At 41.2% G+C, this 16,667-nt stretch overlaps 1 protein-coding gene across 2 annotated transcripts in view; it reads right to left on the bottom strand.

Annotated features, from left to right (window-relative positions):
- Positions 1–16,667, bottom strand: part of RGN (regucalcin) — a 31,636-nt gene that overhangs the window by 3,751 nt on the left and 11,218 nt on the right. For both annotated transcript variants that reach the window (XM_069072932.1, XM_069072931.1), the window contains 3 exons: positions 15,829–16,009; positions 3,579–3,761; positions 594–809 (listed from right to left, as the gene is read on the bottom strand). In XM_069072932.1, coding sequence (XP_068929033.1) covers positions 594–809; positions 3,579–3,761; positions 15,829–15,991 — 562 coding nt within the window. In that variant the 5' untranslated portion in view covers positions 15,992–16,009. The remainder of the gene's footprint in view (positions 1–593; positions 810–3,578; positions 3,762–15,828; positions 16,010–16,667) is intronic.

The following is a 16,667-nucleotide window of genomic DNA, read 5'->3' on the forward strand; positions in this document are numbered from 1 at the left end:
TTTTCTTTTTTTTCTCCTTCAAAAAAAAAAAAGGAAGGGGAAGAAGAGAGAGAGATGAGAGGGAGCTATTTAAATATATAAATGTTGTTCATTTTTTGAGGGAGGAAGGCAAGGCAATTGGGATTAACTGACTTGCCCAAGGTCACACGGCTAGTTTTTGTGTTAAGTATCTGAGGCTGGATTTGAACTCAGGTCCTCCTGACTCCAGGGCTGGTGCTCTATTCACTGCACCACCTAGCCGCCCCTCATAGTTGAATATTACAACAAAACCGACACCTAGTAGTGAGTATGTTAAAATGATTGAAGTCCTTTATGAATTCACTATTACACACAAAAGCCAGTGTTGCAATGATGAACATTTACTGGCCCCCATTTAAAGGAATATAGGTTGACCTGCCCTCTATCCAAATCTGAACAATAATGACCCTTATCACCACCAGGTCCTACAGCATTCCCCATATTAGAAAGCTGTTTAGATCATCTCCAGATGAGTCTGGCTTTGACACCTGGGCAGCAAGGTTGACAGTAACTCTCAGTTGCAGAAGAAAGTAATAAAACAGAGATGATTTAAACAACAGTAAAACCATTCATACCAATTTTTCCTGTCTGTAAGTCATAATCAAAGGCATCCACAGAGTAAGACAGGCTATCAATGTAATAGAAGATTTTGTGATCCATGGACCAATCCAAGCCATTAGAGATGTCCACATGATCAAAGTACTTCTCTACGGTGACGTTGGGAAAGAGAACATAGAGGGAACCTTGGTGCCTCTCCAGCACAGCAGGGGCAATCTCCTCGGCCATGGTACCTGCAGAGATCAAAAGGCTATGAGAAATGTCATACAATGCTCTGACACCAGGATAGACAAACATCCTCGGCTCAGACCTAGAGTTGGTGGGACCTGAGAAGGCCCCTAGGCAAGCCCCCTAATATGACAGATGAAGAAACTGAGGCGTGACTGGATCAGGGTCAGGCTGCTAGGAACTGGAAGAACCAGGAATCCAATCCAGGCCCTTGGACTCCAAGACTTTTCACAGTACTAGGTCACCTTCTGTCATGCCAACAGATAAGATCCCCTGGCCCCTCTTCTGATCTCCCCCAAGGAACTTTGTTCTGTCTTTCCTAGGCCTTGGTCCTTCTACCCATCATCAACCCAAGAGCTAGGAACCTTTAATAATGTCTATAACTGACCAGTTTCTGAATACATTTTTGCATTCATTTTAAAAAACCCTCAACTCTAGACCCGTTTCATTTCTCCACCCACTTCATCTGTAGCTATGACCACTTTGATAACCCCCTAGACCAGGGGTGGGGAACCTAGAGCCTTGAGGCCACTTGTGGTTTTCTAGGTCCTTAAGTGTCACCTTTTGACAGAATCCAAATTTCACAAAATGAATCCTCTTAATAATAGGATTTATCCTGTAAAACTTGGATTGAGTCAAAAGGCAGGACCACATGTAGCCTCCCCAGCCCTGGTCTAGATACATCCCTATAAAGAAGGATTCACGGCCCCTCTTGATAACAACCTAATCTGACTAGTTAGGTGCCACAACTGAGAATATGCTAGACTTGAAGTCAGGGAGATCTGAGATCTAATCCTGTCTTAGACATTGATTGGTTGTGTGACCCTGACCAAGTCATTTAACCTCTGTCAACCTCAGTTTTCACATCTGTAAAATGAGAATAATAACAACACTTAGGGTTGTAAGGAAAAAATGAGTTATTTGTAAAGCACTTTGCAAACCTTAAAGTGTGATATAAATACTAGCTTTTGTTAATGTCTTTTTAGAAGGGGATAATTGTTAATACTCATACTACAACTTAACAAAACACCAGCGCAGATCTCTGACCCTTTGGGCACCTCATATTTATTAACAAATGGAGCCCTGGAGACACGCAGATCCCACTTGGCTTTTGCAGCATGAACCTGTAGCACCTTAGGCTTAGAACTGTCTTAATTCTAGAGAAAGACTAAGGTGGCAACAACCCCTATGTCCAAGCCCCCATCCCTGGCAACCAGATACTCAGTACTGAAATCAGCCCCTCACAGGACTTTAATTCACTGCTTAAATCATGTAGTCTCAATGGATGCCAGTCTGGGGTTCTTAGTTTTAGTGGGAGTTGTTTTGTTTTTGTTTTTGTTTTAGTTCTGTCTAGAGCTGTGAGTTTATTGGTCTGGGGAACTCCCAATGTGGAATCACCCTTTACTGATGAAGGAAGGGAACCGCCTATAATTGACGGTGTCAGAGGTTTGCCCGGGGAGCTGAAAGGTTAAGCAGTTTGCCCATGATCACACAGTCCATGTTTCAGAGACAGGACTTGAACCCAGCTCTTTCTGCCACCATGGCTTGTCCTCGATCCACTGTGCAACTCTACCTTTCAGTTTTACTAGTAATTAAATTAATTAAAAATAAATTAGATTAATTAAAATAAAAGTCACAATAATTGAGAAGGCACAGCTCAGTATTGTGATTTCTACTGGGGAGCAAGTGACAGAGGGAAAATATATCTGTCTATAAATCTATATGATAGTCTATCAACATATATGTTTTTATATATGCATTTTTTTAACTATGGTTATTTATTGAGGCTTTAATTCCTGTGCTATTTGAAAAAAATGGTCATTCATTCAACAAGAATGTATTAAGCACGGCCTAGTGGATGGAAGGCTGACCTTGGGCCCAGGAGGACCTGAATTCCAAGGTCTGCTTTACACACACACACACACACACACTCTAGGCAGCCATCCAAGAATATAAATCTCAGAGAAAGTGCCAACCTGCCCTAGCAGAGGAGTTCCTTACCGGGAGGGAGTTCCCTACACCAGTGAAATCACAGGCCCAGGCCCTATCCCTATCCCAATCCCACTGGGCCAGCTTGGTGCTACATTACTGAGAAGAAAACTAGTCTTTGCAATTACAGTTTTCCCTATTAAAAAAAGGCTTATATTTATTAAAATTAGTCTTTGGTTCCACCCCGTGCTTATGTCATATTATTCAACAGATGGCCATGAAAATAAATCGCAATGATCTGTCAGGCCCGTAAAATTGGATTACCAAAAATTCCTTGTCTAAAAGGTAGAAAAGCAACAGACTCCCATAGTGTTGTTTAACAATCAGGGATGGGAAAGTCATTTTTTCTTTATGTAACGTATGTGTGTATACATACATATGTGTGTATGTGTATGTGTGTGTATATATACATACACACACATGCATATAAATGGAGGGGAAGTGCTGTATTGCTAATGGAAAAACAATAAACAACTCTTCCTGGAGTTTCTGTAACCCAGAAAAATCATCACCTGCTAATAAACCTTTTCACACTGAGCTGGTCCCCAGTGTATTGCTAGGCCTGCCTACAAAGCTTTCTTCTGCTTGGTGGGACGTCCTAGACCTTCTGTCTGCTCATAGAACCTTTGAGAAGCCAAGGTCACCTCCCTGCCTCAGTGACCCAGCTGAGCAAGGCTTTAGCAGAGAAAGTCCGTCATTAACAGCATTTTCTTTCTGTTCAACATGTAATCAAGGTTTTCCCTATAAAACAAAGAAGGGCAAAGGTCGAAAAGAGAAACTCATACCCGCAAAGTATCTCCCAGCTGGATCCACCTTCCCATCATTGAATCGATTGCTTTTCTTATCTTTATCCACAGAACACAGGTCAGATAGTGTTTGGTTCTCCCAGTTCAAAGCACAGAACCGAGTACCTACCGTTGCCACATACCCACCAGACTGTCGAATGGCCACGGAGCTGACCGGACTATCTGTAATCGCAAAAACAAACACACACCATCAAAAAAAAAGAAAAAAGTCAGAATGAATAAAATGCCCAACATCAAGTACAATAATACAGTAGAAAGAGCACTGACCCAGGAGACAGAGACAGACCTTGGGCACTCATTATCCATATGACCCTGGGCGAGTTATGTAATGACCCTGGGCCTTGGGTCTCATCTAAAATGAGAGGGTTGGATTAGTAGACCTCTGAGGGGCCTTCTGGGTCTAGAACTATAATCCTAGGTTCTTGTTTAAGCTTTATTGTAAAGAATTTTATAGACTCATAGATCTATTGCTGGAAAGAACCTCTAAGGACATCTGTTTTATAGGATCATGGATTTAGGCATTGACCTTGTGGTCATCTACTCTCAGAAGAGTTAAGTACCTTGCTCAAGGTCAGACTGGTAATAAGTGGCAGAGTCAGAATCTGACTCCAGATACAAGTCCAGTGCTTAATCCACCATAAAGTGATGCCTCATAACAACTTCTATTTCAGGGTGGCCAGGTGGCTCAGGAAGTAAGAACACCGGCCCCAGAGTAGGGATGACCTGGGATCGAATCCCGGCTCAGATACTTAGCACCACACCCAGAAATAACTGGTCATGTAACCTTGAGCAAGTTACTTAACCCCGATTGTTTAAAAAAAAAATATCTATTTGATCAACAAAATTATCAACGAGTAAATGATGACAATGAATCATTTATATAACACTGAGGTCTACAAAGCTCTCTACTTACAGTATCTTATTTGAGACTCATGACAACCCTATGAGGTAGAAGCTATTATTATTCTCCCTTTGTTAAGTCATTAAGTTATTTTTCAATCGTATCCAACTCTTCATGATGCCACTGGGGGGTTTCTTTTCAGAGATACTAGAGTGGTGTGCCATTTCCTTCTCCAGCTCATTTTTACAGATGAGAAACTGAGGCAAAGAGGAGTAAGGGACTTGCGCAGGGTCACACAGTTACTAAGTGTCTGAGGCTGGATTTGAACTCATGAAGATGAGTCTTCCTGATTCCAAGCCCAGTGCTCTATCCACTGTGCCAACTGGCTGCCCTTATTCTCATGTTAAAGATGTAGAAACTGAGGTTTTATTGATTTTAAATGACTTACCCAATGTTCATGGGCCGCTAGGTGATGCAGTGTATGGAGTACTGGCCTTGAAATCTGGAAGACTCATCTTCCAGAGTTCTAATCCCGCCTCAGACACTTACTAACTGTATGACCCTGGGCAAGTCACTTAACCCTATTTGTCTCTACTTCTCATCTGTAAAAATGAGCTGGGAAAGGAAATGGCAAAGCATTCCAGTATCCTTGCCAAGAAAACCCCAAACGGGGTCATGAAGAGTTGGATACAACTGAAACAGAAAGACATCAATAATCTAGGGGTCACACATCTGTGTATGGATCTGAAGCAGGATAAGAGCTTCGGTCTTCCTGACCCTCGTATTCATGCTGTATTGACTAAGTATCTTTGATCACACAAGAATATCCTTAAACACATTAATTTCTTATCACTCAATACTAATGGAACCATCTCCACATAGCACGGCACTTTCTCTTGATCTACAGATTGCTACACATCAGCCTGACTGTACACATTGAGAAATGACATTTCCTAATGCAAAATGACTGACAACATTGCTCAAGTTTGCTTACATTTGGTTAAAGATTATTTTTAAATAAAGATCTAGTTATCTTAAAAAGAATCCATAGTAAACATAAAGTTAACTTTATCATGGCCATCCTCATCCTCATTAACTACTTTTGTTAACCGCCATAGACAACAAGGGCCAAGCCAAGTTTGGGACAAAACAAATTAAATAAAGGACATACCTGGGTCCTATCACAATCTGCCTTGCATTCTTTATTTGTAGGTGTTTGTGCCTATTATCTCCAATTGTAAGTCCTTTAAGAGCAGGCACATTGTCATTTCACCTTTGTAATACTGATAGATCAAAAGGAAATGTCCACCTCTACCTCCAGAAAAAGTCTACAACTTAAGACAACCTTTACAGTTGTGAAAGTTTGTCCCAATTTAAAAAAGGAGCAAGAGAAATTATATTCATCAATGAGAAACTCAATTACTGCTACCCCTTCTGCATTGCTGGGGTTAGGAGTGCAGCACCCACACTAACTGGAAATCTGCATAAAATTTTTGGCCCATCCTCCATATCAAGGAAGAAACTTGAATTATTATGGCAATAAAAGATAAAATATGTTGATATTATATAATACTATACATACATTTTATGCATTTCTGAGTTTCTAAGCTTTTTTTGTGTCGTCTGCAACTTTGTAGGGACAACCACACTGGCCCACCCAAGATGGCTGCTAGCACAGGTTCTTAGATCTACTTTACTAGAAAAGATAGCTGTTTAAGGCATCAACAATCTTTTTAAATTACATTCACTAGTTCAGAGGAAAAATCAGCACCATGAACTTCAGGGAAAACACAAGCAGAGAAATAAAGACCAACAGACAGGGTTCTGAGTACTTGAATCAACTATACACTTTACATACACCCCTGGATGGAGAGAGCCTTTTCATCTGAGCAGTCAGAGAGCTCTGAACATATGGCCACTCAGCATCTTGACCAGGAAATCACAACAGCCTTCTCATAAGCAAGCCCCCAAAGCAGAATATCAATTTGGAGTATACACACACTCTCAGAGCCAGAAGGTATCACAACCCTCATGACTCAGTGCCTAATTAAAAATTAGTGAAAGGTGTGAAAGCCTTCCTATAAGCAAGCCTCCCCAAAGCAAGCTTTTCTTAATGAGGCCTATTAACAACAGGGAAGATCTTATATCCCAGTAACATTATAAGCTTCCACAAAACTCCTCCCAGATTCCCATTTAATTTCTTATGCACACCCACGATATATCAAAACCACGAGGGGGAAAGTCATAATGTGGAAGGTGTCTGTGGAAACAAAGAAAGTTGGAGAGAAAAACAGCAGGAAGGCACAAAACATTTCAGAAACCATTTTATACCATTCAACCAAAATTGCATGAACAATTCCAAAGACCCATGATTTCCCTGATGTGAAGACTCCATCAAGTACAGATTTTTGCAACTTTCTTCACCTTAGGAGATGGTTTTCATGAGCTTCTGAAACTAAAAACAATGAGGTGACCAACCTTTAGTTAGAAGACTCTCTGCACTTAAGTTGGCCATTGAATAACATTGAATAGCACATAATCTACCAACAGGCCCATACCCCAAAGAACTGCCTCAGCACAAGCTCCCAGCTTGGTGAGATCTACCACAGTTAGACCTTAGCGGGCAGAGCTTTCGCTTCCTGCCATGGGGACGTGCTGCAATAGGTCTTTAACAGATAAAGTCACTCTACTCACCTGTCTGTGAAACTGAGAGAGTGATGAAGCCCTGAACCAGTCTGGTGGGAAGAGTAAACACTGGTCAGGAGACCCAAGTTTAAATCTCAGTTCTGACATTTACTCACGTCTTGATGTGACTTTGTCAAATCACTTAATCTCTGCGGTCCTCAGTTTTCTCATCTGTAAAATGGGCAATAAGGCGGGGGGGGGGGGCGCAGGTGTAGTAGAAAGAGTGATGGATTTGGAATCAGGAAGATTAGAGATTAAATCCCACTTCAGATGCCATGACCCTGGGCAAGTCAATTAATCCATCTCCAGTTCATTTTCTTCATCTGGAAATTGTAATATAAAATGTAATATAATATAAAAAACTCATCAATAAAGTTCATATGCAAAAAGTGAATAAAAACATCCAAGTCACAGGATTGTTGTGAGGAGCAAATGAGATAAAAGTACTTTGCAAATCCTCAGGTGCTCTTCAGATCCTATCTTGCAGGATTGTTGTAGAAAAAAAAAATGCTTCATCAAGGAGTTTGTGTTTGCAAGGTAGGAATGATTATAACCTGACTGCTTGTGGCATCAACCCCCTCCCATATGCCCAGGAGGCATTGCTGGTGGCACCATTGATCTGACCCTGTACCTCTTATTAGCCTTGTCTCAGAAACAATAATAACGATATCATTTGACTAAATGAGATAATATCTACAAAGTGCTTAAGTATAGGACCCAGTACATAGTAGGCACTTAATAAATGCTTATTCCTTTCCCTACTAATACAAGCTAGCATTTATATCCTGCTTTATGGTTTGCAAAGCACTTTACAAATATCTCATTTTATTGCCACGATAACTCTGGGAGGTAGAGGGGAGGGGGAAACTATTATTTTGCGTTTTTTTTTTGTTTGGGTTTTTTTTTGTTTTTTGCTTTTTGGAGGGCAATTGGGGTTAAGTGACTTGCCCAAGGTCACATGACTAGGGTTTGTGTGTGTGTGTGTGTGTGTGTGTGTGTGTGTGTGTGTGTTAAGTGTCTGAGGCTGGATTTGAACTCAGGTCCTCCTGACTCCAGGGCCAGTGCTCTATTCATTGAACCACCTAGCCACCCCGGAAACTATTATTTTAATACTTATTTTATAGATGAGAAAATTGAGGCAGGCAGTGGTTAAAGGACTTACCCAGGGACACATGGCTAGTAAGTCACTGATGTCAGATTTTAATGCTTCCCAACTTCAGGTCTAGCATTCATCTATTGGGCCACATAAGTAGCAGTAACAAGTGGTTACAAACAAGGGTGTTTTGGGGGTTTATAGGATTGATCATATCCCAGTGGTCAAAAGGAAGAACCTCAAGAGAAATTATAGCTAACACAACTTAATTACAAGCACCTACTACTGTGCTCTGAGATCCTTCTCCTTCCAGCCCTCAGACATACGGAGCTATTCCTATCAGACAGCTCCTTTTCCGTGTTCCCACTCTTGCTGCTACTCAGGTTACACCACTACAGAAACTACATTTTAAGTAAACGAGGTCCTTCAGTTGCCAGGCCGTGCCTCCCCCCGGGTCATGTTGTTCAGAAGTGCCCGCTGTCATGTCTGATCTCCAGGGATAGTGCCCCAGTGCTCGTCCCTTCTCCTTATCCAGGGCACAGTGGTTTTGGAATATCTCCTCTGACCACGGGCAAAGAACGAGTTTCAAAGCAGCTCCTTAACCTCATTCACGGGCACGGAAAAAGACAAACCTAGAAAAACATGGAGCACGAGGTGTGGGGCAAAGCACCAACACTTGGTGGAGGCCCCATTGGTCAGCAACTCGGAGCTGAGAAGGAGAGTCGTCTTATAATAACAAAGCCGTGAGAGAAGGGAAAGGGCCCCACTAGGAGAGGGAAGAAAAAGCAGAGGGATGGGCCAAAAAGGTCCTGTGATGGAATATTAATGCTAAAAGGACCCTCGAGATCATCTCCTGTCTCTTTTCTCTTCTTCTTCTACTGAAAGTCAACTCACCTCCCCAACCCATGAGCACATGCATTCGGGGGCACAAGCATAAAAATGCACTCACAGACATATACACACACTATAAGAAGGAAGTAAAATTGCTGTTATAAAGAGGCATGGGGGAGGCTAGGTGGCCCTGGAGTCAGGAGGACCTGAGTTCAAATCTGGCCTCAGACACTTAACACTTACTAGCTGTGTGACCTTGGGCAAGTCACTTAACCTCAGCTGCCCTGCCTTCCCCCTCCAAAAAGCAAAAATAAAACAAAAAAAGAGGCACAAAGGGACAGATATGGCACTCGACATTTACTTACATAGCACTTTAAAGACATTTGATAAATACATTAGATCCTCCCACCAACCCTGTGAATTTCTAGGTGCTACCGATGTTATTTCCATTTTACAAATAAGGGAACTGAGGTGGAGAGAAGTGACTTACTTTTAAATAGAGTTATACAGTTAGTTAAGTTTCTGAGGCAAGATTCAAACCCAACTCTTCCTTATTCTGAGGCCAGAGCTCTAGGACAGCTGGGCTAAGAAAGAGGTAGGTGATGGCACAGTATGATAGGATTAAGGGATCTAGAGGGAGAAGAAAAAGAAAGCAGATGATAGATTTGAGACTAGAAAGGAATAAAAGAAAGAAAAAATAAATAGACACACATAAACAATATACATATACATACATATATACATACATATAGACACACATACATGACATACATGTACATACACATATATGTGTATACACATATATTTAGATAGATAGATGTTGGAAAAATCTAAGAGAAATTATTCATTCATTCCTTTTTATGGAAGCTACTGCGAAAATAGCACGAACGTAGTGTTTTCTTTACTTGGACATAGCTCTGATTTAGCCCACTCATGTACATGTCCAACTTTGCCATTTGCTTCTGTGCTGGAGAAGAGGGGTGTGTGCAGGGGGCCTCCCTTTTCTCTCCATGTTCCAAAGACAATCTGACCAAGATAAATATTATATCACTTACAAAAAAACATCTAATTGTATGGCAACAAGTGGAAAATTAAAATACTAAATAGGGATAGTTCCCATTTATACAAGGTATCCCCAAATTCTAACTATTATCTCCATTTTACTGATGATGATGCTGAAGAAAGAGAAGTTAAGGCACGTGTCTGATCACAAATCTTGTGACAGTTACAAGGTGACTTCCAAGTCTGCATACGACTCTCTTGACTATACTATGAGGCCTGTAAAAAAAAGCAGGCTAGGGCCTAGCAGGGTAATCAGTCCGCTATTCTATAGTGTAATTTCAGGACCTAGAAGGCCCCTTCGTTACCTCAAAACCTCTCCCACTGGCCAGTTGATTACTGAAATGCCACTGTTAAGAACTTTATTCCTTGGGGTGGCTAGGTGGCACAGTGAATAGAGCACTGGCCCTGGAGTCAGGAGGACCTGAGTTCATATCCGGTCTCAGACACTTAACACACAGACATACACACACACAAACAAAACCAAACTAACCGTGTGACCTTGGACAAGTCACTTAACCCCAATTTCCCTACCTTCCCCCTCCAAAAAAAAAAGAACTTTATTCCTTGGATTTAAAGCTTCCCTCTAGTTAAAAGGCCTTAAATTCTGTGTGCTTACTCTCTACTTCAGTGTTTCCCGGGAGCAGATTTCCTGGCTAGATCCCAGAAAGAGGTGTGGAAGGACTGTAATAAAAAGTGATCCTTGGACTTAAGGAGGGAGAGGTTCTAGCCCGGTGTCTGACATTTACTCATTATGGGACAACTTACTCCAAGCCTCCATCTTCCACTGTAACATAGGAACAATGCCTCCCAGGGTTGTTGTGAGGATAAAATGACAATAATACTTGTAAAATACTTTGAACACATCAAGGTCCTATGTAAATGCTAGTTACTGTCATTGTTATTATTTCTATTATCTAGTGAGGAAAAGAGTCCCCCAAAGAAGCAGCTGACAGGCTTCACTTAAAATTTTGCTCAAGGTCAGCAATCTGCTTTAGAATGAATTAGTAAAAGAATTCCTCTGTTCCAGAAAATTTTATGTTTTATGTTTTTGTTTTATTTTATGCAGATAAACATACCTATATATGTGTGGAAGCAAAGATCCTTTTCCTGCTTTTAGAAATATTAAGGAAGCATTTTAAATGATCTGATTCTGAAGCTTTTGGACTAATCTGAAACCTTTATCAGTCCTTATCGATTACAAAACGATGTCTTGCTCTCTGCTTCCTTGAAGTAATTAGGACTGCCAGACAAAGCCAGAAGGCTCTAAATTGATCCCCCTGAAGACAGACCTAAGAGCTGTACCTCCTCTGCAAGGATTAAGATACTGATCAGAGAGAAGAAGTCTCTTTAATTACTTCTGGTCACCTATGACCAGCCCAGGAGTGCCCCCTTGCATCCTGAATGGTTTGAAGAACATGATTTTCCAGGGTCGTTCCTGAGAGATGTGACTGTCATTCTCCCAGAATTAACTTTAAACTATGCAACTAGGTTTTATCATGTTATGAAATTTGGCTCATTTAATATTCCTCTGCTGCTTCAAAATATCTTGTTAGAGGGATGACTGAGGACACGAGAGAATTGCTTATTTAGACATTTCTCTCAAGCAGACAATGCTTGAGTTTAGATTACTGAGTAATGAATAAAAATTATTTCTATTAGGCTTGTGCCTAAATGCAGAGTATAGTATTAATAATTTCCATATATATGGAAGGGGGATATTTGGAAGGGGAAGGCAAGGCAATTGGCGTTAAGTGACTTGTCCAAGGTCACACAGCTAGTGTGTCAAGTGTTTGAGGCTAGATTTGAACTCAGGTCCTCCTGACTCCAGAGCCATTCACTGTGCCACCTAGCTGTTCCACTTAAATATATTTTTAAACATACATACATAGACACACTTCATAACTGTCAAAAGTAACAAAGTATGTGAATGTGTATGCACACATTCATGTACCAATGCCAACCTGTCCCTACCTGGCCCTTAACATTAAAAAAAAAATGGCAAACAACACATTCTGGGGTATACTTTTGATTTTCAAATTGCAGGTGAAAATGCGAGGTATCCCATGAGTCAAAGTTCAGTTTTGTGCTTTAATGTTACATCTTCCCTCCCTCCTTTGCAGAAGTGGGGCACTCTAGGGACTGATACTGCAAGTACCATCAGACAGAGTCTGTATGTTGGTTTGTGTTGCTAAAGAGCCTTTTTTTTTTTTTTAAATTCTTTGTTACAAGGGATGGGAGGGAAGTAGAAGGGACACATTCAGAATGATGGATAAACAGAAAATTAAAATTAAAAAATAAGAAATACATCACACAAGCTTTAAAAAATGACAAGCAGCCCTCTGCGGCCCCCCAAAAAAATGACAAGTAGCTAGGTAGTGCTGTGGAATGTGAGTCTAGAGTCAGGAAGACCTGAGTTCAAATCCAGCATTAGACCTTTACTATCGGTGTGATCCAGGGCAAGTCACTTAACCTTTATTAGTTCCCTCAACTATAAAATTAGCAAAAATATTAGCATTTATTTCCCAGGGTTGTTGTGAGAATAAAATGAGATAACATTTGTAAAGCACTTAGCACAGTGCCTAACACATAGTAGGTGTGATATAAATAAATGCAAACTATCACTGCTCTGCTTTTTGGGGAAAGCAGCAGACCAGTAGACTTCACAAAGCTGAATCCTTTTCAATTAGTTTTTCCTGGCTGAAATCTAACCTTCAGAGCACGTCATTCTTCTGAGTCAGACCCGTTCTTGTTCATCAACCTCAGGGAAATTTTAGTAACTTTTAGTACATCGTGATCTAGTGAAAAAAAGTACTGACTGGTTTTGGAGTCAGAGTTTCAGCTTGCCCCTTACCATCTTTATGACCACGGGCACAGAAAGGTGACTTAGTCTCTTGGAGCCTCAGTTTCCTCAAATGTAAATAGGGATGATGTCATTTAGTCACGTCCAACTCTTCAAGACTCCATCTGGAGTTTTCTTGGCAAAGATAGTGGAATGAGGACAGCTAGGTGGCACACTGAATGGAGCACCAGCCCTGGAGTCAGGAGGACCTGAGTTCAAATTTGACCTCAGACACTTAACAAGTACTAGCCGTGTGACCTCGGACAAGTCACTTATCCCCAATTGCCCTACCTTCCCCCCCTCCAAAAGGCAAAAAAAAAATTGACAGTTTATATAGATGTTACAATGAAGGAGTGTAATAAAAAAGTACAAAGAACTCAAAGGGCGGGGAAAGAGCTCAATAAGCTTCCCAATATCAGAACTACAGTCTGCCAAATACATTCCCAACCCCACGTATATCAAGGTGAAGGAAAATCAGGAGACACTGAAGATTAAGACTTCCTTAATGTAGGCCCTTTACCACCTAATCTCAGTTTTTTATCTACCCTACTGAGGTGGGGTCCATTCCCAGTTCTCTCTGTTATTGCACACAGTCCCCTCTACCCTTCCCCTTCCACCCTAAATTCCTCCTCCTCCTAATCTCTGTTATTTGTATAGCCTGCCCTTCCTTCAAGGCCCAATCAGTCACCTTCTTATGAATTCTTTCCAGGTCACCCCACTTCCCTCTTCCTCAAGCCGTCTCCCGGGACCTCTTCATTGCATTTAGTCACCATGGAAAGTGGAAAGATTGCTAGACTTGAAGTTGGAACAAGATTTAAATCCCACCCCAAATACTTAACCCAAGGAAGACCTTGGACCAGATATTTTATTCTCACTAAACCCAGGGTTTTTATATGCAAATGGACATGATAATGGCACCTAATTTAGAAAGTTGTTTAAGGATTAAGTGAGATAATGCACATAAAGTACTTTAAAACACTAGATAAATGTCAATTACTCTCTCCCTTGAATAAAAGGGATTTGTGTATAAGTTCCATCCTCTCCTCTCACCAGAGTGGATTGTAAATTCCTTGAGGACAGAATTGGTCCCAACTCTCTTTGTATCTCAACGATCATCATTAACGCTCCTTCATAACAAGTGAAAATGTTGACTTGAGTGGTAGTTAAAAAGGAGCGTTTAGATACTGAAAGAACCAGAGAAGAGACACCCATTATCCAAGGGGAATTTATGGGAAACACCAAGAGGAGAATCATGGGCTGCAAGAAAAAGCAGGGAGAGTTTCAGCTATCCCTTTACATGCTCCTACCGAGGGACTTTATTTGGTAGGAGGTGGGAGGTGGTGGAGAGTGATACTGAGACATAAAAAGGAGAAAAGAAATATAATAGCATCAGTGAACAAAGTACACAGAAGGAAGGTGAAGGGAATTCAGAAGGAGACACAGGCAAGCTGGGCAGTTTTGGATGGGGGAAGGTAGGGCAATTGAGGTGAAGTGACTTGCCCAAGGTCACACTGCAAGGTTTTTTTGTTAAGTGTCTGAGGTCACATTTGAACTCAGGTCCTCCTGACTCCAGGGCCCATGCTCTGTTCACTTTGCCACCTAGCCACCCCAATTTTGTTATTCTTTTAAATTGCATCTAACAAGTTTATACTTTCTTATAAGTTCTTTTTTATACCGAAATGTCCATGTTTGTTGTAGTTCATAATAAAAATGCCCCGTAGCAGAGACCAAATCAGATCAAAATAATTGGGAAATAGTTAACAAAATAAAAAGACAATGAAACATAGATAACATTACATTTTAAGACCAAATCAATTATGTGTTCCACCCACAGGAATCCTCATATGGGTTTACTGACCCTGTTTCTATTTAAGTTTTACACCACTGATCTATACCAATCAAGGCAGTATTAATAATGCTAATAATAACTAGTATTTATACAAAACTTAGAAGTTTGCAAAGTGCTTTACACACATTATCTCATTTTGTCCTCACCACAACTCTCGGAGTCAGGTCCTATTTTCTATCCCACTTGTTATTGTTCGGTCTAGTCCGACTTTTTGTGACCCCACTTTGGGTTTTCTTGGCAAAGGTACTGGAGGGGTTTGCTATTTCCTTTTCCAGTTCATTTTACAGATGTGGAAATTGAGGCAAAGTGAAGTGACTTGTCCAGGATCACACAACTTTTGAACTTAGGAAGATGAGCTTTGCTGACTCCAGGCCCATTTAGCTGCTTAGTTTACAGGTGAGGAAACTGAGGCAGACAACAATTAAATGAATTTGGCCAGGGTAAGTGCCTGAGGGAGGATTTGGATTCGGGTTTTCCTGACATCAGGTGCAGAGTTCAATACATGACTTATCTGAAGACCTACTACATAGACAAGATCTTGCTCTTGCAGTTCTTCGGGACATAAAGCAGGTTCAAAATTAGAAACTTCGAATTTCTTTTTCTGAAAGCAGGGGAAAACAGGTGTTTATAATCCACAGATCTTACTTAAAAGGTCACCACTGACACCCAGCAAGCACAAGCAGCAGATTAATTTTTAACTTCCATTTTTAAAAGTAAACTAGATTCAACATTGTTAGGAAGTCCAGAGATACACCTTTGTATTCAGGCCATCTCTTTAAGAGAAAAAGTTAGTGGGGCAGCTAGGTGGCACAGTGAATAGAGCACTAGTCCTGGAGTCAGGAGGACCTGAGTTCAAATCTTACCTCAGACACTTAACACACACACACACACACACACACACACACACACACACACACTAGTTGTGTGACCTTGGGCAAGTCCTTACCCCCAACTGCCCTGCCTTCCCCCTCCAAAAAGAAAAAGTTAGTTGTTATAATGGGTTTTTTCTTAGATAAAGAATCCCCTCACCTACAGTCACCTCCTGCACTTGCTTGGTCAGTGAATTCCATCGGCAAATCTTCTTGGATGGAATGTCCACATAGAGGAGACTATTGGATTTCTCCTCCCACACTGGAGATTCTCCAATCCTGCTGCTGTTCAGAACAACGGACTCAATCTTAATGGAGGACATTATCAGGACAGAGATCTCCTAAAAGCAGCAAAGAGAGACGAAAGGCAGCATGAATGCCCAGGCACCCAGGATTTCAAACTCCTGGCATAAAAACCACAGCTAAATTCAAAATATTTCTAATCAATTCGAATGCCCGGGATGTACAGAAGCAGGGTACGAGGCACTTTGAGGAAAGGAGACCAGGCAGACTCAGGAAGACCCCAGCTGGAGTGTGAGAACAAGAAATGGCCAATTGAAAGGGTCTTAACAAAATATGAAACACAACCTCCCCCTCCCCCACCCACCCCACCCAGCAGAAAAAGAATGCCAACTTACCGAGTATTTTTAAGTGGCTGTAAAAAGAAAATTGAGAGCAAAGTTGCAACTTTCAAAAATGGTGCTCAGGAAACCAGGGAGGAGGTAGGCTCTAGGAAGGCTGCAGCTGACCGAGAGTGTGCCTTTTATACTCTGGCCTAGACATTGAACTACAGCCACAAATATTGATTAATAGCTGGCTTGTCTCTTATCCTGTCATCTCTGCTTAAAGCAAACTGTTCTCCAGTTTGTTCTTTCTCTTATTTCTAGCTCAAATGGCTGTCTTTCCAATGTTATCCTTAAAGCAGTATTTGTCTTTCCAGTCCTCTAAGAGGATAGATCACCTAAATTCTTCCAAGTCTGGCTTTTTGTTTTACCCTTC

The sequence above is a fragment of the Petaurus breviceps genome, unplaced genomic scaffold (assembly GCF_028583685.1).
Source record: "Petaurus breviceps papuanus isolate PSGF00001 unplaced genomic scaffold, PetGlider_PUasm1.0 90849, whole genome shotgun sequence".
NCBI classification, from domain to species: Eukaryota; Metazoa; Chordata; class Mammalia; order Diprotodontia; family Petauridae; genus Petaurus; species Petaurus breviceps.